Source organism: Podarcis bocagei, assembly GCF_964188305.1.
Source record: "Podarcis bocagei genome assembly, chromosome: 10".
Lineage (NCBI taxonomy): Eukaryota > Metazoa > Chordata > Lepidosauria > Squamata > Lacertidae > Podarcis > Podarcis bocagei.
The window spans coordinates 77219528-77246391 of NC_138135.1; the positions used below are offsets into that span (position 1 = coordinate 77219528).

Below are 26864 nucleotides of genomic sequence, written 5' to 3' on the forward strand. Positions count from 1 at the left end.
CACAGAACACATGGAGCGTCGGCACACTCAACATCTTACCACTGGCTCAAGCTACACTGCAAATTATGTAGCGCTCTTGCTCACAGATGAGCATGCAACCAGAGCATGCATGTGTGCTGTGAAAGACACAGCCTTAGATACAGATCGCTGCTTCAAAGTTTTTCTCCCCATCTCGATTGTAGGGCATAGCATCTCATATTTTCCATTTAAGTAACCGACCTCCTTAAATTACCATAGCACAGATTCTGATCTGAAATTAGAGACTTGAGGCTCAGTGAAATGTATGTTACAAATGCCTGCCAGCATTCAGCACTGTATGCAGTCACATACTCCTAGAATAATAAAAATCTAATCATTCACATTGTCCAGGCAGGAGTTAAAGAGTTTTTATTTAGAAATGAGGCATTTAGTGCAATGCTCAGCCTGCCAGTGTAGCTGAACATTGTAGGCAATGTGTAATCCTACGAAAGAAGGAAGATACCTACATACCTATGTGTATAAATTTAGCAACACATGTTGAAAAGTGCTTCTGCTATGCAGACAGGCCTGGCACCTGTATGTCTATGTCAGGGAACTGCCATCGGAGCATCAGGTGGTGGAGGGGCTCAGGGAGGAAGAAAGAGACTCAACAGCTGAAGCAGGCACCAGCAGGGGGAGGAGTGATTCTCTGAGGGAATGTGAGCAGGAGGGAGGGCTCAGGGACGCTTCCAGCGAAAACAGTGGAGAGGTATCTGAGTCTCACATAGGGAGACCTACACCTCGCCGGAAACTGTCACGCCGTGAGTCCAGGAGACGCGTTTCCGTTAAGGAGCTCCTTTGCTGGAAACGCTTCCGCAGACAGCCACTGTCGGACTCTACTAGTGACTAGAGCAGACATGTCTGAGGAGCTCCGTCACACACTGAGGTTTGTGGGGTCGCACAAACTCTGAGGGAGCACGATTTTACGCACAAGCAGCTAATCAATCCCTAACAGCAGTCCGACAGTCTTTGTACGCTGCCTGTGCAAGAGAAAGCATCATGAGCGAACCAACCGGAACCGGAGGAGCTGGGGTTGGGGCTGGTCCAAGCTTGGAAGATAGATACCGAGCGTTGGAGGTCCAACTGGCGCTGCAGACGGCGAGGCTGGAGGAGAGAAGGGCTCAGGATGCAGACAAGAAGGGGAGAGCCACTCAGTTCCCCAGAAAGGTACCAGGATTGGTGCAGAAGTTTGGGGGGGACCCCAAGGATTACCATGCCTTTAGGACAGAGATGCAATATGCACTTAATGTGCAGTTTGATGAATTCCCTGATGAGGAATCACGAGTTGCTTTCGTGATTGGGCATCTTGAGAGGGGGGCGAGAGACTGGGTTCGACCCCTGATGGCAACGCACAATGACGTACTAAAGGACACGATGAAGTTCTTTCGTGCAATGGATATCATGTTTTCCAGCGATATTGAGGAAGGGGTGGTGCGCAGACAGCTAATGGCTTGCAAGCAGGGAAGCCGATCTGTCCGTGAGTACTGGACTGAGTTTACCATGCTGGTTCACAGACTGGGTTGGGATTTATCGGCGGCACCCATTCAGATGCTATTTGAAGAAGGTCTTTCGTCGGCTGTGAAAGACGAGCTGTCACGGAGCCCCAGGGCGGGGTCTATGGATCAGCTGACCAAATCTGCGCTGACCATAGGAGCGCGTCAGGAGGCAAGAGCCTTGGAGAGGCGGGAAGGGAGAGGGGAACGTTGGAAGGAGTTCCGCATTCCAGACATTCCTGAGCCAGCTTTCCCGCCGGCAGAGCCGATGGAAATCGGGACAGCGCGCGCGCGCGCATTTTCAAAACCCAGCGAGGGGGCTAAGAAGGAGGGAAAGGGCGCCCGGAAATGCTATCTTTGCCAACAGCCAGGCCATTTTGCCAGAGTCTGCCCCCAGAGGAAGGAATGGCAAGGGATGGTGGGAGCTGTTGAGGGGGAAGAGCAGGGGGAGACGGAGCAGGTAAAAGCCAACGCCTGGTTGCCACAATCGGGGCACTGCAGCCAGGCCAAAGAGCAGTGAAAGTGCCCGTGCCAGAAGCTCCTCGACCTGCTCTAGTGATTGAAGTGTTGCTAGAGCTGCAAAATGGACACCCCCTAAAAATAAAGGCGCTATTGGACTCAGGCAGCTCCTGCAATTTTATGAGCAAGGAGTTTGCTGCTGAACACCAGATACAGACTATCCCTTTAAGCAACCCCCTGCAGGTGACCACGATCGATGGCAGGGAGTTGTTGGGAGGAGGAGTCAGCTTGCAGACGGTCCCAATGATCATGAGGGTGGCAAGGCACACAGAACTGATAGCGTTTAATGTGGCCACCTTGGGAGGCGCTCCCATTATTTTGGGAATGAGCTGGCTAGCTCTACATGATCCGCTGGTTGGCTGGCATCAAAGAGTGGTGTCCTTTGGTTCAGCACATTGCTTAGAACACTGCAAAGGGGAAAAGGGTTCAGCAGGGGCCCAAGCCACCCTAGCAGGGACTGAAGTAATGGAGAAGGTGAAGGTACCACCACAGTATGCAGATCTCAGCGACGTGTTCAGCGAGAAGGAAGCTGACCAACTACCCCCGCATAGGCCCTTTGATTGCCAGATCAATTTACTCCCTGGAGCACAGCTTCCTGTGGGCAAGTTGTATGCCATGTCAGACAGGGAAATGCAGGAGTTGCGAGAGTTTATTGACAAGAACCTGAAGAGAGGTTTCATCAGAGAGTCCAAAGCAGCGGGGGGTAGCCCAGTGTTTTTTGTGGACAAAAAAAACGCGGACAAGCCGAGACTTGTATGTGACTTTAGGAGGTTGAACGCAGTGACTGAACCAGTGGTGTTCCCTATGCCCAGGATTGATGATATTTTGACCAGGGTGCGGAAGGGAAAGATTTTTACAAAGCTGGATCTAAGGGGGGCGTACAACCTGATACGCATAAGGAAAGGAGATGAATGGAAAACCACCATGTTTACCCCTTTGGGGGCATTTGAATATCTCGTTATGCCATTTGGATTACAAGCAGGCTCCGCGTGCTTTCAATCTTTTATGAACCATGTACTGGGCCCTTTGCTCTACAAGAATTGCGTTGCTTTCCTAGATGATGTGTTGGTGTATTCGGAGAATGAGGAGCAACATGTGAGAGACGTCAGAGAAGTGTTGAGGAGACTGCAAGCCAACAGGCTGTGGGTGAAACTGGAGAAGTGTCAGTTTCATACCAAGGAGGTGGAATTCCTGGGGTACCGCCTGTCAGACAAGGGATTGGCCATGGATCCCGGCAAGGTGCAGGCGGTGCTGGACTGGAAAACACCAAAAACCAAGAAGGATGTGCAGAGGTTCCTAGGGTTTGGAAACTTTTATCGTAAGTTCATCCGCAACTTCGCCCATCTGACGGCGCCCATTACTGACTGTCTCAGCAGTAAAAAGAAGTTTGTATGGACGGCGGAGGCGGAGCGAGCGTTTGAGGAGCTGAAAAGGGCCTTCGCCTCTGAAGAACAACTTCTGCATGTGGATTTACAAAGGAAGCTAAGGGTCGAAACAGACGCATCTGACAGAGCCATAGGGGCGGTGCTTCTTCTGCAGCCGGGAAAGGAGGAGTCAGAGTGGCGACCGTGTGCCTTCTTTTCGCGAAAGCTGAACAAATCCGAGAGGAACTACACGGTGTACGACCGAGAACTTCTTGCGATTCATGAGGCGTTCCGGAGATGGAGGCATCTGCTAATTGGTGCACAACATAAGGTGCAAGTGTGCACGGACCATAAAAATCTAGAGTATTGGAGAACTGCGCGAGTGCTCAACCAAAGGCAGTTGAGATGGGCCCAGGAGTTCTCCAAATTTAACTTTGAGATTTGTTACGTGCCAGGCCCAGAGAATGTTAGGGCGGACGCTCTCTCACGCAAACCTGAATATTTGGAGGGGGAGGGAGCACCTGAAGAAACCCATATCATCCCAGAGGATCGCTGGGTGTGTGGGGCGACTTTGGTGGGACAAAGGGAATTGGTAGAGGGTACGGTGCTTGATGCATACGCCCAGGACAAACTCAGGGGTCTCAGGAGGGAGGAAGACAAACCCGGTGGTTTTGAGGAGAGAAATGGGGCATTGTATTACAAGGGAGCGTTATATATACCCGAAGGGGAATTGAGGGAGAAGGTACTCAAGCAGTTGCACGATAGTCCCACAGCAGGGCATTTTGGGCAACACAAGACCATGTGGCTGGTTACTAGGGAATTTTGGTGGCCCAAGGTCAGGGAAGATGTGCGGGAGTATGTGAGAGGGTGTGAACAATGCCAAAGAGCCAAGGGGGAGAGGCGGGCGCCGGCTGGTTTATTAGAACCACTGCCCACACCTGAAAGACCGTGGGAAGCAGTGGCAATAGATTTCATGACTGATCTGCCAAGGTCTAGAGGGAAAACAGCCATCATGGTGGTGGTAGACCTGTTAACTAAAATGGCCCACTTTATAGCCTGCTCACATGCGGTCACAGCAGAAGAAACAGCCAAATTGTTTGTAGAGAATGTGTTTCGGCTGCATGGCGCCCCCTTGAGGGTGGTTTCAGACCGGGGAAAACAATTTACTTCCAGGTTCTGGAGGAAGCTCATGAGCTTACTGCATGTAGAGGTTAATTTCTCAACGGCCCGTCATCCAGAAACCAACGGGCAGGCGGAAAGAGCAAATGGGGTTCTCCAGCAATATTTGAGGTGTTACGTTAATGACAGAGAGAATGATTGGGTGGAGAAGCTGGCGTTGGCAGAATTTGCCTACAACAATGCAGAGAACGTGTCCACGGGGATGAGCCCCTTTTTGGCTAATCACGGGTGCCATCCCAGAGCCTTCCCAGGGGGGGAAGGGGAGAACTGGAGCGTTCCAGCTGCAGAACAGTTCGTTGAAGAAATGGAAGCGATTCATCGCCAGCTCCAACTCAACTTAAACAGGGCTAAGGAGGAATATAAGAGGCAGGCAGACAAAAACAGAAGAGAAGGTGAAAGCATTAGGGTGGGGGACCAGGTGTGGCTGTCAACCCAAGGGTTGCCATTCAAAGGAGGTTGTAAGAAGTTAAGACCCAAAAGGCTGGGTCCGTTTGAAGTCATGCAGCAGGTCAACCCAGTGGCTTTCAGACTCCGGTTACCGAACCACATGAAGCTGCACCCAGTTTTTCACAGGTCGTTGCTGTCACCGTATAGAGGAGACAGTGAAGGGAGGGTCACTAGGGGACCAGCAATGGAGGAGAAGGAACACAGCTACCATGTAGCGGAGATCCTTGATTCCAGGTGGAAGGGAGATCAAGTAGAGTATTTGGTAATGTGGGAAGGGGAACCGGAGTCGGAAAACACCTGGGTTAGGGCAGAGGATGTCAATGACGAAGTTTTAATAGAGACTTTTCATCAGAGGTTCCCACGTAAACCTCAGCCTGTAGCGAGGTTCCGAAGGGAATACTTTGCCACCACCGATGAGGAAGAGGAGTTGGAGGGGTTCCCAGATTCTGAAGAGGAAGAGGATTCAGCGAGCCAGGACGACGATCGATGGAGGGAGTTGTTCGAGACGTCTGAAGATGAGGAAGATTCTTTTCGGGGTTTTAGCCCTTCACCTCCCAGAGGGGAGGTAATGGGAGGGGGTGAGGGGGGCCCTGGAGGGGAGGTGGATGTCAGGGAACTGCCATCGGAGCATCAGGTGGTGGAGGGGCTCAGGGAGGAAGAAAGAGACTCAACAGCTGAAGCAGGCACCAGCAGGGGGAGGAGTGATTCTCTGAGGGAATGTGAGCAGGAGGGAGGGCTCAGGGACGCTTCCAGCGAAAACAGTGGAGAGGTATCTGAGTCTCACATAGGGAGACCTACACCTCGCCGGAAACTGTCACGCCGTGAGTCCAGGAGACGCGTTTCCGTTAAGGAGCTCCTTTGCTGGAAACGCTTCCGCAGACAGCCACTGTCGGACTCTACTAGTGACTAGAGCAGACATGTCTGAGGAGCTCCGTCACACACTGAGGTTTGTGGGGTCGCACAAACTCTGAGGGAGCACGATTTTACGCACAAGCAGCTAATCAATCCCTAACAGTCTAGCTCTTAGCTGTAGGAAAACATTGCAGAAGAAGTGTGGGGGGAAAGGAAATAATAGGGCAGCAATAAATGCTGGTGCACTCAACAACTAATTTTAGGAAAGGGCTGGTCTGAGGAGGTGATGGAGGACGTGGCCTGGTCCTCTATCACATCTCTACCGACTCTACCGAGTCACACTTTGGGAAAAGAAGTTCAAGAAATTGTTATAAAGCTGAAGATCTTTACAGCCATTGGCCAAAGGGCCCTTAAGAACATGACCAAAAAACCCTACATTTCAGTGGAGCTTCACCATTGTGGCACTTTGCACAGGTGTTGGCATTATTCATTCTTAGGCACACATGATCCTTTATATTATATTCCAAAATGTATATTTATTGTTCAAGCAGGCTAAGACATAATCTTGCTGTGAGTGCAAAAAAGAAACTAAATACATTTGGTAATTCACAATGGTGGCTTTTACACACACACACGCGTCACGTGACGCGGGTGGCGCTGTGGCTTAAACCACAGAGCCTAGGAAGGTTGGCGGTTTGAATTCCCACGGCGGGGTGAGCTCCCGTTGCTCGGTCCCTGCTCCTGCCAACCTAGCAGTTCGAAAGCACGTCAAAGTGCAAAGTCCCACTCCGGCGGGAAGGTAAACGGCGTTTCCGTGCGCTGCTCTGGTTCGCCAGAAGCGGCTTAGTCCTGCTGGCCACATGACCCGGAAGCTGTAAGCCGGCTCCCTCAGCCAAGAAAGCAAGATGAGCACTGCAACCCCAAAGTCAGTCACAACTGGACCTAATGGTCAGGGCTCCCTTTACCTTTATGCCATGGCTTCACATAATAAAAACAACAACAATAATAATTTTATTATTTATACCCTGCCCATCTGGCTGGGTTTTATTTAGGCATTGTTGGAAAACTGCAAATTGCATGATCTGAACTAGTGGTGGACAAGCCATGGTGACCACTTTGACCTGAAACTGGGCTCAGCAAAACAAGCTATTTTCCCAAAAAATAAATAAGTTGGAAAACAGCTCAGTTTATTCTGAATCAATTGCAAATCTGAACTGAATCCTGGCATGCTGCCCCGTCTTGATCCCAATAAAGTGGCCCAGAGGACAATCCCAGATGTCTGTTCTGGCAACCATAATGGAAGAACACGTTTCATACTTACTTTCTCAGAACTGCAATTTCATTCTCAATGCTGCTTTCCTTCCCTTTCAGGGCTTTCTTTGGGATGCACTTGACTGCAAATAGTTTTCCAGTAGTCCTGTTTTCAGCCAAAACTACTTCAGAAAATGCACCACTGAAAAATAAAACAAAATATGCATTTCAGATTTGTTTTCTCTTGGGAGGTACTATATTGCAATGGAAATAAATGGCAATTACTATTTAAAAAACAACTTTCATACCCTTTTTTCTTTATGCATTTTTTCTTTTCTTTAAATCAATGGGACCAAATACAGTGGTACCTCTGGTTATGTACTTAATTCATTCCGGAGGTCCGTTCTTAACCTGAAATTGTTCTTAACCTGAGACACCACTTTAGCTAATGGGGCCTCCCGCTGCTGTCACGCCGATGCCGCCACACTACTTCTGTTCTCATCCTGAAGCAAAGTTTAATAATAACCCAAGGTACTATTTCTGGGTTAGCGGAGTCTGTAACCTGAAGTGTCTGTAACCTGAGGTACCACTGTACAAAGGCTCTCAAAGCAGTGCAGCAATATGAGTTTTCATGTTGCACCACTGCAGTACACACCTGAGATGTTTCACTGGTCTCCCATACAAGGCATTGTACGAATCTGTTGTGATTGCAAACGGAATATGGCTGGGGACAAATGTGGCTGTGCAACTCTGCCTACAGGATCAAGGGTCCTTCATGCAATACTGCAAAACCTCAAGCTCTGGAGACCCCCTGCCCAAAGGAGACCACAGGACACCACTCAGGAAAAGAATATGGACAAACTTAGACCACTGCCAATTCGAGTAGAATCATAGAATCATAGAGTTGGAAGAGACCACAAGGGCCATCGAGTCCAACCCCCTGCCAAGCAGGAAACACCATCAGAGCACTCCTGACATATGGTTGTCAAGCCTCTGCTTAAAGACCTCCAAAGAAGGAGACTCCACCACACTCCTTGGCAGTACAATACAATAGCCTTAGCTTCTAACTGTAGTTTTCACTTCCCTCAGAAGTGATGCTTAAGTTTTCGTTTATAAAGAACAAAATCAAAAAAGGTTAAGCACATTTTAGCTCCATTCACCAGGTTCCTGCCTCACCTACAGTAGAGGCAGCCATTCTACCAGGTGGGACTGCAGAGCCTTGACATCAGCTCAGGTGACAGGCCAGGAAGCTTTGGTTCCTCCTCTCCTTGAACTCTTTCCATTCCAGCTGGTTATTACAGGAGTCTATCAAGAAGAGCTACTGTGTGTCCAGTTCTGGGCACCACAATTCAAGAAGGACACTGACAAACTGGAACGCGTCCAGAGAAGGGCAACCAAAATGGTCAAAGGCCTGGAAACGATGCCTTATGAGGAACGGCTAAGGGAGCTGGGCATGTTTAGCCTGGAGAAGAGGAGGTTAAGGGGTGATATGATAGCCATGTTCAAATATATAAAAGGATGTCACATAGAGGAGGGAGAAAGGTTGTTTTCTGCTGCTCCAGAGAAGCGGACACGGAGCAATGGATCCAAACTACAAGAAAGAAGATTCCACCTAAACATTAGGAAGAACTTCCTGACAGTAAGAGCTGTTTGACAGTGGAATTTGCTGCCAAGGAGTGTGGTGGAGTCTCCTACTTTGGAGGTCTTTAAGCAGAGGCTTGACAACCATATATCAGGAGTGCTCTGATGGTGTTTCCTGCTTGGCAGGGGGTTGGACTCGATGGCCCTTGTGGTCTCTTCCAACTCTATGATTCTATGATTCTATGATTCTAAGAGCTAGAGGCTGTGTGGATCAGACCAAGGAGCGTTCTGTTCCCACAGCGGCCAGGCAATATCCACAGGAAGCCAACATGCAGAGCATGAGAGCAGTAACAGTCTTCTGCTCATGAGAGCCAACAACTGGTATTCAGAGGGAATATTAATCAAAGTGACCAGCAGCATGGAAAGCCTTGTAGTCTATCCCTTCCTCTCTCTCAATCCCTTATGTGTCATACATCTATAACAGTCTGGTTATTTGAAAGCTGCTCTAGGAGCATTTTCGAGCTACAGAGCAAGGGTTAAATAAATATATCTATCAGGGAGCCTTAACAGTGTATACAGAAGTCCAAATGAACTCAGTGTGAGCCATGATGAAACTACATAACATAGTGGTTGATGCATGGGCAGGTGGGGGGGGGAGATGGCAAACACTTTATGCATCTGCTGCAACCACCCCCCCCCCGGCCCCTTTTCTCCCCATTGGACTCAAAACCAGAAATAAGCTCACATGGTGTAGATAAAATTTCATTCATTCATTCATTCATTCATACCCCGCCCATCTGGCTGGGTTTCCCAATATGGATTGCAGAGTGGAAAGCAGTGGGAAAGGAAGGCTTCAGCCCCCACCACACTGATCCTGCTGTTCCACTTGAAATTATCCTCTCCCAACACTTTGCTGCATGTGCAGTTTTACCCCTGTTCCATTTTTACTTGGAAATTCAGTGGGGCTTACTCACAAATAAGTGTTCCTAAATTGCAGCCATGAAGCAGAACCCAAACATGACATTCTGCAGCAAATTTACAGTATATTACATTTGGTGCAGTATGTCATTCAGAAGTGTATTCTAGAACCTCACATATTCCCATTTTCTTCTGATTAACACTTAGGTGCAGAAGCAGAGCGTGAGAGAGACAGTTAGCACACCTTTACATGGGAATTTATTCAAGTCTTGTTCAGCACTGCAGCACATTTACAATGCTAGTGAACACTGCCAAACCACCTCATATAAGGCATATCACTGTCTGGGACTTTTTGGCACTCCTGGACTAGAGCACAGTGCCTGTTGTCCTGGCTCAGGCCAAGCCTTATATACCAGCATCAGTGATTTGAACCCACACGACAGCCTGAAAGTAAAGAAATGTCTGTCTCAACAACAGTTTCTCTTACTCTTACATGACTCCTATCAGAGTCCATGACTCTCAGGTGCACAATTCAACCTGCAGTTGCACAAACTGATTAAAATCATTGCCATTAATACATTATTATTACCATTAATTGCCATTAGTTACCGTATTTTTTGCTCTATAAGACACACCAGACCATAAGATGCACCTAGTTTGGGGAAGAGGAAAACAAGAAAAAAAAATATTCTGAATCCCAGAAGCCAGGACAGCAAGCGGGATCACAGCTCAGCGATCCCACTTGCTTTCCTGGCTTATGGGATAGCCGCACACAGCCTATCCTGGGCAGGGGGAGCCTTCACACACACACCCTGCCCGGGAGAGGCTGCGCACAGCTAAGGCTCCCCCTCCCCTGTGCGCGCGCGGCTAAGGAGAGGCTGCGTGCGGCTAGGGCAGCCCTTCTCCCTCCTCAGGGAAAAGCCCCCAAGAGCTGCACACACGTTCCACGCGGCTCTTTAAAGGGAGCGCTGAGCAGAGCCTCCCGCCTGCATTCGCTGCATAAGACGCAAACACATTTCCCCTTACTTTTTAGGAGGGGGAAAGTGCGTCTTATAGAGCGAAAAATACGGAAGTTATTTGTGTGAAAGTGATATATTGCACTGAAGCCTTTTTTTAACTAAAAAAACCCACACCAACTTTATGTTTTTTCTCTATCTCGTTATTTAGCAAACAACTTTTTTACACCCTTTTCTTAAAACCTATTTGTGTGTGTGACAGTTTCTAAGGGATTTTCCTTTCTTGACAGAGCTTCCCCCTTCTGAGTTAGCAGAGTTAGTGACACAATCAAAGGTTGCACTTTCACAATTGCTTCCTTGGAAGTGTTGGCTTGAATGAATCACCCAGTGAGCGAGTGCCTGACTGAATCAAAGAAGAAACTAGGAAGAGTGGTGATTAAGTAAATAACTCTTCCATTCACACCAGCAGGCACTGTAGTTCAGATTATTTGTTTCTAGTATCAGGAATACGTCACAACACATCACATACATTATAACTGCATATCAGTAAGATTGTACAAATAAAATAACCAGCAACATTTTTCACCTTTTCTGTCAGTCAAGGATGTTTCTTCAGAAGTAAGCTAAGTTCAGTGGGACAAGGTCTCTAGCAAAGGGGCTTAGGACTGCAGCCTATACACAGTTTGACTTAGCAAAAAGTCCTACTGAGTTCAGTGAGATTTCTGATTAAGTGTGCATAGGTGTGATGGCCTGGGAATCGGATTTGGAGGCTGAACCTGAGGAATCCCAGCCTGCACAGGAGTCCCTGCCTCCAGGACCAGCTGAGCCGCGGCTGGGGCCTGAACCTGAAGGGTCCTCACCTGTGCTGGATCCTCAGGAGCAGACACGAGCTGAATCCGCTCTGGCTCCAGAGGTGGTCAAGGACCCATTGCCTGCAGGTGCTCCACTCTCAGCCCCATCAGGGGAGGCTGAGGTTGCCTCTGGGTCCAGTAACCCTCCAGCCTCTCCTGAGCTGCAGAGGCTCAGGGCAGAGAGGCGGAGGAAACTAAGTTCCCGCAGGTGGAGTGCTTGCCTCCAGGCTAGGAGAGGCAAGTCACCTGTGGACAGGGGCCGCCCTATGCCTCAGAGGAGATAAAAGCCAGCCAGCCCAGTCCCAGGTTGCGGGAGCAACATTGTTGGTAACCTGTTCCTGCCTGCACCCTGTCCTGCTCTTCTGCCAGAGTTTCGGACCCCACCCGACTCCCTGCCGTGGACCCCACTTCAGCCTTGACGGACAGCCTCCATACCACACCCTTGACCTCGGACTGGACTCGGACCACTCCACATGGTAACCCCCCGGGACCAGCACAATAGGCTTAGACCATACAGAGCTTTGATAAAATTTTGTCACAGAAAATTAAGAAGTACCTACAAATACAATTGTACTATTATTACAGCCTATAATAAATAAGCACTATTTCATTGGGTTCCAGAAATTGCCTCCAGTTAAAAGATGTGCTCTTACATCTCTGCAGATCATGAGACTATCCAACAAATAGCAGGGAAGATGGCATGTCACTCACTTTACCCTCACCTTAATTAGGAAGGGGTTTTTCTAACCAGGTCACTTCGAGCTGCTGAAGGCATGACTTCGAATGGGCAAAAGACAATTAAACAGAAACTTGCAAAATTCTAAGGGGTAAGCTATGTAAAAAGCTTTCTTAGTCTGGAAATGCCACTTTCACCTGTCACACAAAAGTCAGAATGGCTGTGATTCTGGTATCACTTTCTCTCTCTCTCTCTCTCTCTCTCTCTCTCTCTCTAGTTTAACAGTATTTAGAACTGCGGTATATTAATCATTCTTCTGCTCTGCTTCCCCTTTGGGGCAGCGTATGCAGGATCTCCCAAGCAATTGCCCTTTTAGGCACTGTAATCCTGTACATTTCACAGCATTGTGGCAAGTGAGCTCAACTTTTTAAAAAGCTCTTCTATAGCATTTCTGAGAATTAGGCTGCACAAGGCCAGTAAAAAGTTGTCAACCTTACTTTTATGAACCAGTTTATGAATTTAGGATAGCCAGCTGGCAATGCCTAGGCAAAATTCAGCCCCTAAGGTAATTTTTCTGGATTTTGGTATTCTAACCCAATGTTATACAAGGTATATTAAAAAGTCTGTCCCCAGTTTCACCTGCTAAGTTTGTCTTGTTCCCACCCACCCCTGGAAAAGGGCACTTACTGTTCTGGTTTGGATCTGCCAAGAGGCACAGTATCCCACAGTCACACTGATTCCAACCACCAGTAACAATTTTCTTGGAACTTCTTTTTCTTCCAGATATAAACCTATTATAGTCATTCCCTGGATTCAGAGTGGCGAGCATTTATGACGGTTGGTTTAGTACATAGAAAGACCAGGGGAATGTGCTATCTATAAGGCATTATTCCAACTTGCTTGCATACAAAATATGAAAGTTAAACATGGGGGAATTGGCAAGCACACCAATAGATGGTGATAGACTATAAAGCAGACTTAATTTATTCGTTGAGTCAGGTGATTAGCTGTGGGAGGAGCTTATCAGAGCTTGCAGGGCAGCAGCTGAAGGAGGAGCAAAAAGGGTTTTCTTGTGTGTGTGTGTGTGTGTGTGTGTGTTTCTTTGTGGCTGATTAGCTGCTCTCCCTGTGCAAAGGTCAGAGGGGGCAGGGTTTCTGTTGAGTCAGGTGATTAGCTGTGGGAGGAGCTTATCAGAGCTTGCAGGGCAGTTTGATCCATCTTTTAGATTTAGGGGAGCTAGTCTCAAACGTTTGTTGGGGGAGACCTAGGGTTTTTTTGGGGGGGTTATTTGTCCTTCATGCTTTTTAAGATGGAGGACCGCTGTAGCCACCCCAAACGACACGTTTTCAAGATGGAGGGTGAGGGTGCGGTTCCTGCGCAATGTTTGCCATCTTGCCAAAGGTTGCAGGCAGCTTTACCTGCAGCAATTGTATGTTGATTGCCCTCTTAAAAGACAAAGTCCAGCAACTGGAGGAACGTGTAGCTACGCTCCAAAGAATTAGAGAGCTGGAGCTCTTCTTGGAAGCAACAGAGAACACTGTCTCCATCAAGGAGGAGACAGGGGACTTCCCTGAGAAGGAGGATACTTCACCAACACAGGTGCCAGATATATGGAGAAACGTGACTCAAAGAAGTAGGAGGCCCAGGGTTCGCTCTGATTGTTTAGAAATACACAATCGCTTTGAGGTCCTCTCCCCTAGCATGGAAGATGAAGAACAGACTCCATTTGAGGATCTCTCCCTCATTACAGTCGATCAGGTATATGAAGACGATCAGCAAAGTCAGTCCTCAGGGAATGTGCAGGCGACCTTGGAACGGACAGCTCACGGAAGAACCCCAACCAAACCTAAGAGGAGGCGTGTAGTGGTGATAGGGGATTCCCTACTGAGGGGAACAGAAGCAGTGATCTGTGGGCCTGACAAGATGTCTCGGGAAGTGTGCTGTCTCCCCGGGGCTAAGATCCAAGATGTAACTGAACGACTGCAAGGAATCATAAAACCCACTGACAAATACCCCTTCCTCTTGGTTCATGTGGGAACCAATGACACTGCAAGCAATAGCCCCCAGAAGATCAAAAGAGACTACGAGGCTCTGGGCAGGAAATTGAAGCAATTAAATGCACAAATTGTCATCTCATCTGTCCTCCCAGTTGAACGATGTGGCCCAGGGAGAGAGGGAAAAATAGTGGAAGTGAACAGCTGGCTTCGCAAATGGTATAAACAAGAACGGTTTGGATTCTTAGATCACGGACTGCACTTTCTTGAAGATGGACTTCTGGCAAGCGATGGGCTGCACCTCACAACGGTTAGGAGGAATGTTTTTGCCAAAAATCTCAGAAACCTCATCAGGAGGGCTTTAAACTGACTAATGTGCGGAAGGGAGACAGTGCTCCTGAAGGTAGGAGTCTATCAACTGATGAAGATGATCATCCAAATGTCATAGACCAAATGGAGCAAACAGCACACAGACCTAGTGGGGGGAGGAAAAAATCCTTAAATAAGAGACACTGGGGAATGATTAATGGACTTCAATGTCTGTACACTAATGCGCAAAGCATGGGAAATAAACAAGATGAGCTTGAGCTCTTGGTACAGCAAACTAAATATGACATAATAGGCATCACTGAAACCTGGTGGGATAAGTCCCACGATTGGAATGTAATAATGGAGGGATACAATCTATTTCAGAGAAACAGACCAGACAAGAAAGGAGGAGGAGTGGCGTCATATGTCAGGGATGTGTATACCTGTGAAGAGATCCAAGATTTAGAACCTCAAAGCCAAAGTGATAGCATGTGGGTCAAAATTAAGGGAGAGAAGAATAACAGAGACCTCATTGTGGGAGTTTACTATAGATCCCCAAGCCAAACGGAGGATATAGATGCCTTGCTGGAACAGATGGCCAAGCATGCAAAAGGGAGATAGTAGTAATGGGGGACTTCAATTACCCGGATATTTGTTGGATGTCAAACTCAGCCAAGAGCATAAGGTCAAACAGATTCCTCACTGGCCTTGCAGACAACTTCATTGTCCAGAAAGTGGGAGAAGCAACAAGAGGAACAGCCATTTTAGATCTGGTCCTAACCAATGTTGATGACCTGGTTAGTGGGGTAGAAGTGGAAGGATCATTAGGCGCGAGTGACCATGCTCTTCTGAAGTTTACTATACAGCGGAAAGGAGCAGCGAAGCATACTAGGACTCAGTTTCTTGACTTTAAGAAAGCAGACTTCTTACTGTCTTCCTGACAGTAAGAGCTGTTCGACAGTGGAATTTGCTGCCAAGGAGTGTGGTGGAGTCTCCTTCTTTGGAGGTCTTTAAGCAGAGGCTTGACAACCATATGTCAGGAGTGCTCTGATGGTGTTTCCTGCTTGGCAGGGGGTTGGACTTGATGGCCCTTGTGGTCTCTTCCAACTACAACTAATCCAGAATGTGGTAGGGTTATTCCACGTCATTTCAACGAGGTCATACCACCCTCCATCTCGAATGTTGATGAAATTTGGTGCACACCCTTCCCTTATGGTTGAAAGAAATCCCCTTAAATTTCCCCCCTCTATCTCAAACGGTTTTAATTTTATAGACTTCAAAATTCCGTTAAAACTTCGTTGTCTGTCCCTCTTGAGACCCTCGGGACAAGATACCTTGGGTACATTTTATTTATTTTCTCCATTACCAATGATCAGATCTCTTACAAATTTTACACAGAGCTCAATAAAATGATGAGGATTTCAGAAAAAAAATACACCAGCACTCAAAAGATTTTATAAATGCCTAATTTTTTTAATAAATGCACTTGGATGGAAAAACTAGGTTTAGAAAACCTGAATTTACAGCATGTGGGCATGATGTAACCAAAAGTTTTTGATGTTGAAAATTATTGCAAAGACATGCTCTTTCTCCACAAAGAATGAAATTTATGGTTTTTTATTCCTTGTAACGAAAATTTTGTGTTTTGAACATCACGGGGGGAAACAACTTTCCTACAATCCTTAGCTGTAATAGAAAAAATTAATGAAACAAAGTTGTTCATCTTAAAAATTAAAATAATATTGGTTATTATAGAGGTTTTTCCAAAAGTGCAGACTTGTTTTAATTTTGGAATATTTGAATTTGAAGTTATGAAAATTGGCTATTGGGAATAATAAAAAAAAAGAATTTACATTCAGTAGAACATTAAATGCTGACATGTAAGGAAAAAAGACCTAGCAAAAAAAAATTCAAAAACATTAAAAATTGAGTATTATATACAAATATGAGTACATCAAATTAGGCTTAAATTATTTTTAAAATTACTCATTTCAGAAATATTAAAAATATTAGACATTTTAAAATGTTTTCTCAGATTGCAGTTCAGAGAAGTCATGCTAGTTGTGTATGCTATTATTCAGTGTGTGGATGAATCATGGACAGCTGAAGTTGGGTGATGCAATGCAGGTGAGTCAGGCAGGCCACTGGCGTTGATGGAAGAAAAAATGAAAAACTTACAGGTGATACTGATACTTACACCTCACCTTTGCATATCAACCCTTAAAACACTGGGCAGGCATTCTTTTTGCAAGTTCAAGCAGCCGCGTAGTTGCCCTCCATCACCCCATGCCCCTTCTTGCCTGGACAGTCAGGGCAGAGGGATGGGATTGTGGGATTCTAGGAAGCTGCAAAGGTTCTGGGATTCCCTCACACCTGCCTGTCAGCTGTGGTCCAGAATCAATGAGGGAATTCCAGTACACCCTTGCTCCCTCAGAATGTCGTCACTGCCTACATATTGAAAGACTGAGTGCACCAATGCTGCACACTCACACAGAGCCCTGTAGCTGTGGAGGGTGCAAAAGAGGGGGCAGCTTTGTCCTTTAAGGTACATGTCAGCCCCACTTGCTGGCACACAGTTTGGGAACCAGTGGCTTAAGCATAGACACACACAGCTCCCTCCTCCTGTGCTTGGATAATGCTTATTGGGCTACATAAAGATCAGTATTCAGAGAATGAGGCTGTGAATATTTCAGAAGCCACAGTGTCATCAGAAACCACACTAAGCTGCTTTGTGATGAGTCAAACCATGAGCGCCTCTAGCCGGACAGTCATACCTCCGTGAATTTCCGCCTCCTCGATTGTCCATTTCGGCGGACGTCCGCAGCATACCCAGAAGTACCAGAACGGGTTACTTCTGGGTTTGCCGCCTCACGCATGCGCAGAAGCGCAAAACCGCTCCACGCGCAGAGTGACGCTCTATCGAGCATCTTTTTTGTCGAGCATCCCTTAGAGGACTTCCGGGTTAGCGCGAAAGGTTAATGGCGGATTCCCACCGAGCTCTGGAGGGAATCGGCTCTGTGGAAGACGGGTCTTGCCGCCGCCGCGACGCGGGGACCCTCAGAAACCACAGGCGCTGAAGCCTGTGGACTTGGTGACTCGGCGGGCACCATTTGCGCCCTCCCCGACCCGCGAAGAAGCCTTTTTAAAGGCTTCGGAGCGGGGGACGAAGAGTGGCGTGGTGCTGAGAGTAGACCGCTTCTTCTACGGAGCGAAGCCGCAAGCCATGGCCGGAGAGCGCTGACTTCTTTCTTTGAACATTTGGACTTTAAAAGTAACAACCTGTGAGTAGTACGGAAATTGGAACTAAAAATCTTTTTCTTTGAATTTGGCATGATCGGGGGAGGTGCAAAAAGGAAGTCCGTCTCCCCCTCCTGTAGATAAATTAAAGCAAGAATTGACAACTGAGGTTGAGAGAACATCCTTCTCTTTACGGGATAAAAGCTACTAATTCCACGATTTGGCAATATAAGTAACTTTGCTGGAGGATAAGAACTGTTTTTAAGAGCTGAAGTGCAACCCCCCGGGACCCGCGAGAGAGCCTGCTGAGGTGGTATAAAGAGTTTGACAGCTGTCAAATTAGCTGTCAAAGTTGGAAAGGGAAAAAATTTTGGTTTCTGCTATCTTTGCTGGTTATTTTTGTTATAATTTGACTTTAAACTGTGGAAAGTAAAGAAGAATAGAAACAAATTAACTTGAACATTGGATTGGAGTTGGAAGGAATATTAAGTAACTAGAATCCCTCTAGAGGGGATTCTGAGACATTACAATGGCTGCAGGTGGAAAAATACAAGCTGAGCTGGATAGAATGTTTTTTCTCTTGGGAAAGTTACAAGGTCAGAGTGAAGTCCTGGCTACAAATGCTACAACTTTGAATTTAAAAGTAAACAAACTTGCTGAATGTGTCAAGTACGTGACTCAAGAAACCTATGCAGCTGAACAAGAAGAGATATGTGCTGTTTCAGAGTAGTGGGAAGGAGGAGCTGAAATGCCGCAGATGACAAAGGAGAGCCAGAGGCCTGTTAAGATAGATGTTAAGAAAAATAAGATCTGGATGATGAGAGCTTGGTTCAAATTAGAGAATGAAGAATGGAGGGATCTCCCTATGGGGAGATCTGAAGACCTGTGGATTACAAATCTGATCAAGGCGAAAGTTGGAGCTTTTGGGACATTTGAGATATTTGGACTTAAAAGCAACAAGAAGCAAGATTTGGACTCCACTTTTGAACATGGAGGTCTGGTTGGAAGAAACATAGACTCTATCGGGACAGAGCTTCTCCGAGACCTGATGTCTAATATAAAGGACTACCAAAAAAACTGGCAGAGAGGGACTGAGAGAGATTTGAGGGCCTCGGACGTGAGGTCTCCAGGCTGATAGTTGATGGACTGATGGACATTTTTGGGGGATCGAAACCGGGAAAGGGGGGGGTGAGAGTTTTGGAATCCAAAGGGTGAATAATTATATGTTGTTTTTTTGTTATTTTGTTTTGCAACTAATAGAAAAATTGGGAAATTCGTGGAAGGGAACTTGGGTCAACCTTAGAAAAGGGTGTAAAGAACGAGTATTGTTGTTTAAATCGAGGTCTATAAGTTAAAATTGGTTAATTAAGATGAATTAAGTATAATAATAATAAGATAATAGCTGGGGACAAGAACTTGCTGAGCTAACTATTGGAATTGGAATACAAGAAGGGGAGGTGTGGGGAAGTCAGGGAAAGATGTTAGAAAATAAGGATTTGAAATTATACCTGTTATTTGTGTTGTGCTTGTTTGTGTTTTTGTGTCTGTTTAAAATTTGTGAAACCTTAATAAAAATGTTTTTTTTAAAAAAAAATAATGAAATGGATCCCGGACGCTCGATGAGATACCACTGTATAGCCCACCCCTCATGGCTGCAGCTGCCCAAGTCTCTGGCAGCCCTGCAACCAAGATCTTTTCAAACACACAGACAGCATGCGACTTCCCACTAACTTCCAAACCCATTGTTTAGATTCCCTGATTTTTATTTTTAATCCCCTCTGCAATACATTCTCTTGACAGCAATAACATGTAAGAGTACCAAACCAGAGGCTGTTTACATATATTTAGTAGTAATGTATTTTTAAATGTACAACTAACTCCTTTTGTAGCTGTCTTACCAGTTACAGTATCATATTAGTGTTGTGCTTGTTTTTGTCACAGGCAGTCAGAAATTTCAGGCCCTAAATTAGTTTGTGACTTTACCTTATCTCCTGTGATTTGAAAATATGTTCCAGAACACTAATTAAAGCTGGAGTTTGTGTTAAAAATAGATGTCTGTGGACACAATCCTGCATGGGAGGCCTGCCTTAGCTCCACTGAAATCAAATGAAGACAAGGGCTTGACGGAGAGCCTTTCTCTCAATTGTGCTCTTAAGGGCAGTACAGTACTGAGATAGCTTGCTGGGCAAAACTGGTGCAAGTGTTGTGTGCAATCGAGGGAAATGAGTTCTCACCCTTTCAGTGCCACAAAGTAGAAGTAGAGCTGCACGGGTGTGACATCAGGCAAGTGTTATCCCACTAAGCAACCCTGCACTTGAGGAGAGCCATCGACAGCATTCACACCTCAACCTCCAGCTGTCAAAGTCGCCCCCTCACTGTCCGCCACTGCTCCTTGTGGGCATTATCCAGAAATCATCATATGCATCACTGATGCCGAGTCAGCACTGATAAAACCTCTCATTTTAGCAGGATTCATATGTACCTCCTGAAAGGCATGTCAGCAGGTGAAGCATTCCCCATCAGGAAAAACCGTCAACTGCTGATTTCTGCACCCATTTACAGACACAGGATAAATTCCTGGTATATCTCTTGTTCTTATGATCACGGAAGAGAAAGAAGTGGAAAGCTGCCTGGAACCATCTCACTTGACCCCAAAGTGCAATCCATGCATCTGCACATGACAGTGCCGACCATCAGTTTGGCAATGCAAGTACATCACTGGGGAAGCAATGCTGGGTTTTCTTCCCCACAAAACAGCCTTTCACATACACAGATTTTAAGCAAGACCTGTTTCAACAATCGCCACTTCCTCTCTCGCCTCTGTATTGGCAACTGAGGAACACCCGGTGCCCTTCAACCTAGACATTGGGACAATGTCATAGCTTCCGCCTAGCCATGTATTCTAGAGCTCAGAATGGTTTAACCTGATCTGTGTTGGGCTGCTGTAGTGATTTTTGCAATAAAGCCTTTAATAATAATTGAGCTGAAAGTCTCAGTACAAGTGGGAGCCAAGACACAAGAAGTGATTTTGCTGCTTCCCTGTGGCTGCAGTGAGAGGAAGGGTGTCATGCACTTGACAGACCGCAATACATCTCGGCTAATAATTTTATTATTTATACTCTCCCCATCATCAGGCTGCGTTTCCCCAGCCACTTTGGATGGCTTCCAGTACATATAAAAACATAGTAGTCAGGCATTAAACACTACCTGAAGAAGGGCTGCCTTCAGGTGTCTTCTAAAAGTAGTTCTTTTTCTCCTTTCATGCATTATTCTGCCTTTTTCCTTTTGCTCTTGCTCTTAACAAACTCTCTTAAAACTGCCGGCTGGACTGCCCACAAGAGCAGTGTGCTCCATTATTTCTTGCAATATCGCACTTCCCTGGTGGTTGGGATGCAGTCACAAGATGGCAACAATGTTTTGGGTCAGCCCTGAACCAATGGAGCTTTTTAAATATCTTCTGATTCATTTGAAATGAATGCTTAAGGGGAAGGGAATGCCAGGCCTGATACTTGTAAGAGGTGTCAACTGGCCAGCAGCTTTACTCTTTCCCAGAGCTCCCTTCCAAGTAAGTACATCAACTAGAGCACACTTGCTTTCTGGCAATTCTGTGCAATCATGCAAAGCAGATTATATACTTTAAAATATTCTGCTTTTTTTGACCTCTGATACAGGCAAGTGAAAGAAAGGTCAGCAATCTGGTAAGACACCAAAGGAAAGCCAGCAATTTTAGAAGGAAATTAACAGACCAGTGTATATTTACTCAGAGTAAGCATTCCCATGGCACATAATATTAAATTATTGTTGCTTAATAAGTGTGTACGTGGGACATGGGTGGTGCTGTGGTCTAAACCACTGAGCCTCTTGGGCTTGCTGATCAGAAGGTCGCCAGTTTGAATCCTGCGATGAGGTGAGCTCCTGTTGTTCGGTCCCAGCTCCTGCCAACCTAGCAGTTTGAAAGCTCGTCAAAGTGCAAGTAGATAAATAGGTACCGCTCCGGCAGGCAGGTAAACAGCATTTCTGTGCGCTGCTCTGGTTCACCATAAGTGGCTTAGTCATGCTGGCCACATGACCCGGAAGCTGTACGCCGGCTCCCTCGGCCAATAGAGCGAGATAAGCGCCGCAACCCCTGAGTCGGCCACAACTGGACCTAATGGTCAGGGGTCCCTTTACCTTTACAGTGGTGCCTCGCAAGACGAAAAGAATCCGTTCTGTGATTCTCTTCGTCTAGCGTTTTTTTTCGTCTTGCGAAGCAAGCCCATTGACGGATTAGCGGATTAGCGCTATTAGCGGCTTTTAGCTGCTTTTAGTGGCTTATCTGCTGATCGGATCAGCTGATAAGCGGCTTAGCGGCTTAGAAAAAGGGGGGAGGGGAAAAAAACCAGCAGGAACTCACAAGACATTGTCATCTTGCGAAGCAAGCCCATAGGAGATTCGTTTTGCGAAGCACCTCCAAAACGGAAAACTCTTTCGTCTAGCGAGTTTTCCGTCTTGCGAGGCATTCGTCTTGCGGGGCACCACTGTATTAAGTGTGTACACACAGCAATGCTATGCAAGTTTCCTCTGAAGAAAAATCCTGTCACTCCTAGTAAGTGTGTGCTGTTGCAGTAAATTAAGCAAATATGTTAAAATGGGTCATCCAAGCCACACATTGCATCCAGTTTTGCCCCCAACTGAAAGGCAAGCTATAAATTTAATAAATAAACCTTCTCCCAACCCAAAGTTTCTCTTTGTCTAAAGAAGAAGTTCTGAATACTTAATCGTGATGCATGTTTGAGAGGCTAGGATCCTGTTTTCACACACACACACACACACACACACACACACACACATATATATATCTTCAAATAGTAACCCCAGTAGTCAGGCAAATTCTCCTAATTAAAGGCTGTATGACTGCATAACCCAAGGAAAATATACAGAACTGCTGTGTTCTAGTTGAGAGGTACAATTTTTATTTTATTTTTGAAACACTCGTCTTCTTCACATGGTCAGAGAATGCTAATTGGCTTGTTCACATTCCGTTTAAGGCCTATCCAGCTGGGTGCAATTATTTGTCTTAAATATTTGTACTCAAAATGTTCATTTATTTTTTGTATCCCCCACCCACTCATAATCACGACTTCTTGTTAAAACAAAAATTACCAAACGAAGAAAAAATTAACCACCACAGAACACAATGTCCTCCATATCCCCTAATTTAAAGGCCCCGCCTTTCAGGCTTTTGATAATAGCAATAACAATAACAATTTTTTTTTATTATTTTCCTATTTTCCTGGGTGTCCATTGCTCTGTCTCTTCCTAGCTATCCAAAGGCTCCACCCCAGTACCAATCTTCACTCCCAAAGAGGCAGCAACCATGTGACATTATATAACCAGGCTGCTCCACAGGAATAAAAGCTTAAATCTGGCATAATGGGGACCTGCCAAAGCTAGATGGCTTTCAGGCAAAATTTCTACGATCTCTGCTGCAGGTACCCAACTGTGTCCCCAACTCCGTACTTCTGTTAGAAGCTGGTGAATGCCCAATTTCAATTAAAGCATGGTGGGCTGCCCTAAAACATTGGCTCAGGATTTCAGTGTTTGATCTAGGGAAGGGTTTGTACCAACACCTGACCAATGAGGAGTTTGTCAGCAAATGGCAGTAAACCATGGCTAAAAAAGCCACCTCTATTGGTCTGTCTCCCCCCCCCCCCAACTGTATTACCTGGGTTATGAAGGCGCCCTAAAGACGTTAAAGCAAAGATTATGGGATAATGCACACAGTGACTTGCGATCTCGATCACACGCAGTCTGTAGTCCGCTGGCAGTAGGAGTACAATATGGGCATGTCTTTAAGTTAACATCTTACATTAAAAACTTGACAGTACCAAATTATCGAAAGCTTTTCACCAAAGCCAGACTAAACATCTTTCCTTCTGCAGTGTTGGATGGCAGGTTGAGAGGAGTTCCCTACCAGGACAGACTTTGCTCGTGTGCTCAAGACATCGATTCCGTAAAACATATTTTGTTGCACTGTGCAAAATATGAGCAAGCCAGGGCTGAACTGATACTACCCTTGCTGGTACCTTTCCCAGGAAAATCAGAGGCTCACTATGTCAGGTTCCTATTGGAAGACCGGACAAATGCTAGAACATTAGCAATGGCAAAGTTTTTATCGGTGGTTGCAAGAACCAATGATCCCTATATTCTGAACAAAATGCTTGTTTAACCTGGAGGTAGGCTGTATGAATTGTGCATTGCTTTGTAATGATTTGTTGGGTCTCTGGACCATAATAAAGATTGATGATGATGAGGCTTAAATCCTTCAATTTTTAAAGTAATTTTTTTTGGCTGGCTGAGGGTGTCATGGAGCCCAGGGGTCCTATATTCGGGACCCTATCAAGCTTCCCCTTTCAGCAGACAACTAGGCATAGGGCCCCTGTTCGCCATCTTGCTGGTCACGCAATGGCTAAATGAAGGCTTGGGGTGGCAATCGAGGCTGAAGCCCGGCAGACCTGAGCCTGGACTGCAGGTCTGGACTGCAGCCTTTTGCTCAGCCGCAGTTGGTTCACCAGGCCTTTCAGGAAACCTGTTAGCTATGACACTTTAGGAAATGTTTCCACTGAGGAAAGAAAGAAGCACTGGTAGAAACTTTGATAGTAACTACAGTACGGTTTAATTTTATCTCATGTGCAATTTCAGTGTATTCCCAAAACAGGAATATGGGTCTCCTAGGAGATCCATGAGACATACACAAACTATTTCAAGAAAGGAAGCCTTCTATGAACGCTTCTCATTTGCTTGTTTTATGCAAACTGCAAATGCAGAACAGTAATAGCAACGCCTGTCACGCTTCTCCTTGGTTCCAATTAGATTGTGAGCAGCATTCTGAAATAGAATACAATGTTGTGTTCATGTGGCTGAGGCTGTAATCTGATACCCGATTATCTGGGAGTAAGGCCCATTTAACTCAATGGATATTTCTTCTAAGCAGACATGCATAGGATTACACTGTAAAACTACGAAGGCCCAACCTGGGGGGTAGAGATGTCCTAGGCCACCAGCTCCCTAACCCAGAACTGCTTTCATTTCTGGCAGAACTACATACTGTTGAAGGCCACCCCACATTCCAGGGATCCCAGGCACTTGCCCAGGGATCATGTTTCCTCAGAATGAGGAACAGTGGAGACGGCTGAATCTTTAGGCTTTAGGTTTATTTACGCATATATACAAGCTGAGCCTAGAATGGAGGGGCTCACAGCATTCACACCCCAAGAGGGTCTTGCTTCTCCCAGAGCCACAGCCTGGGATTCCAGCAAAAACCAGGCATGGCTCTGACTCCCTGGCTTCCCAGCCTGCAGCCTTGCTTCTACCTTCTAGTTCAGTGTTTCCCAACCTTTTTTGGGCAAAGGCACACTTGTTTGATGAAAAAAATCTCGAGGCACACCACCATTACAGCCCTGTGACGTCAGCGCGCAGCGTCACGCCGGGAGGGACGCACGAAAGTGTAAGTTTCAATTTTTTTCCCTCCCCTCCTGTGTAAAGGGGAATGCACTCTGCTAAGTAAAGGCACTTGCCACAGCAGCGTCAACGTCACAGCACCCACCGGCACCCAAGAGAGAAGGGGTCTCAGCAGCCCTTTTGCCAGGAAGAGGAGCAAGAACGAGAGGAGGAGGAGGAAGAGGAAGAGAGTCCCCCCCAAAAAAACATTCTCCTTTTGATCTTCCTTATTTGCAATTCCTCATTGCAAAACAGCGGTTGATATACAGCTGATTTTTTTGTTATTACAGTCCCCACCCCCTCACCTAGAAAAACACCACCTGTCAATATTATTATTATTATTATTATTATTATTATTATTATTATTATTATTATTATTATTATTATTATTATTATTCCCCGCCACTCTGGGAGGCTGAAGCCCTTTAAGGTTTCCTTCTGTCCACTCTCTGTGAATTACCTGCCCGGAGCGGGTTTCTGGGGGGGGCGCTGCTGCCAGTGGCGGCCGCCCTTTCCCACACTCTGCCGGCTGCGCTGCCAAGCCCCGCGGCTCGGCCTGTCAGCGTTACCGGGCTCGGCGGGCGATAATTCCCGAAGAAAGCCGGCGGCGCTTGAAGAGCTGGCAAGCCCCCATTTGCATGTCTGTTTTCCGCAGCCCTTGGAGAGGATTAAGTTCCCTCCTTCCTGCCGGGGAACCTCCAAGCTTTGGGGGTGGGGGGGGGAGGCAGCAAAGCGAGGCAGGAAGGAGAGCGCGGCTTGGCTGGGTGAGCTTTGGCAGGGGCAGGGAATGAGAGCCGCGAGGCGGGCGCTGCGGACGGAGGCGCTGCCCGCCGAGCTCGCAGGCAGCCAGGCAGGCAGACGGCGAGAGCCCCGCTCTGGGCGGCCTCTCCTCACCGCCGCCGCCCCGCCTCTCGCCGCCCGACTCGCCCGCCTCCCTCCAGGCAACATCTCGCGGCACACTAGTGTGCCGCGGAACAGTGGTTGGGAAACACTGTTCTAGTTCACTTAACTCCCAACTCTGCCCTTTCTCCTCCTAACTCTGTTGTTTTTGTTCTTGTTTTTATTATGTATTTTGTGTTTTTACCTTGCATTTTTATGCTGGGAACTGCCCTCAGATCTACAGATAAAGGGTGGTATAAAAATTACTAAATAAAAATGAAAAACAGCCAGTGAATAGAGGGAGGGAGGCCCACCCATTTGCTGTCTGGCATAGACCCACTTCCTTTGTTGCCTTAATGGCCCATACTTAGAGGGTCCTTACTTTACCAGAAAGCTAGCCTGGCTGTTCCAGGAACTGAATGCATGCTGGATCCAGGAGTTAGAAGGAGGCATAGGAATACAGCCTACCCATCTGAGCCCCCCAAAGTGATAACAATACGCTGCTTTTTTCCGCTCCCACCCTGTACGGCAGAGGTGGCGAACATGGTGCCACCCAGATGTTGTTGAACGGCAACTTCCATCATCCCTGACCCCTGGCCATGCTGGCTGGGGCTGGTGGGAGTTGGGAATCCAACATCATCTGCTGCAAGTTGATATGCCTATGCCTTCCACCATGGGCTGTTTAAATAAAGACTTTAGTAATGGACAATTATCGAAATGCCTGTTGTCATCATCAAATAGCAAGCTAAGCGAGCCAGGGTCTCAGTTCACTTGGTACAACTAACAGTGTATGTACAACAATATCTCACCAACTAAGTCACTGCTTAGACATAGTAAAAAGCCAGAGAGAAAATGTTAGCA

The 26864-nt window shown here is 46.6% G+C and overlaps 1 protein-coding gene across 1 annotated transcript in view; it reads right to left on the reverse strand.

The window, feature by feature from the left end:
- CAMK1D (calcium/calmodulin dependent protein kinase ID) overlaps positions 1-26864 on the reverse strand; it is a 229498-nt gene that overhangs the window by 100517 nt on the left and 102117 nt on the right. The window contains exon 2 of the mRNA XM_081212178.1: positions 7194-7325. Coding sequence (XP_081068304.1) covers positions 7194-7325 — 132 coding nt within the window. The remainder of the gene's footprint in view (positions 1-7193; positions 7326-26864) is intronic.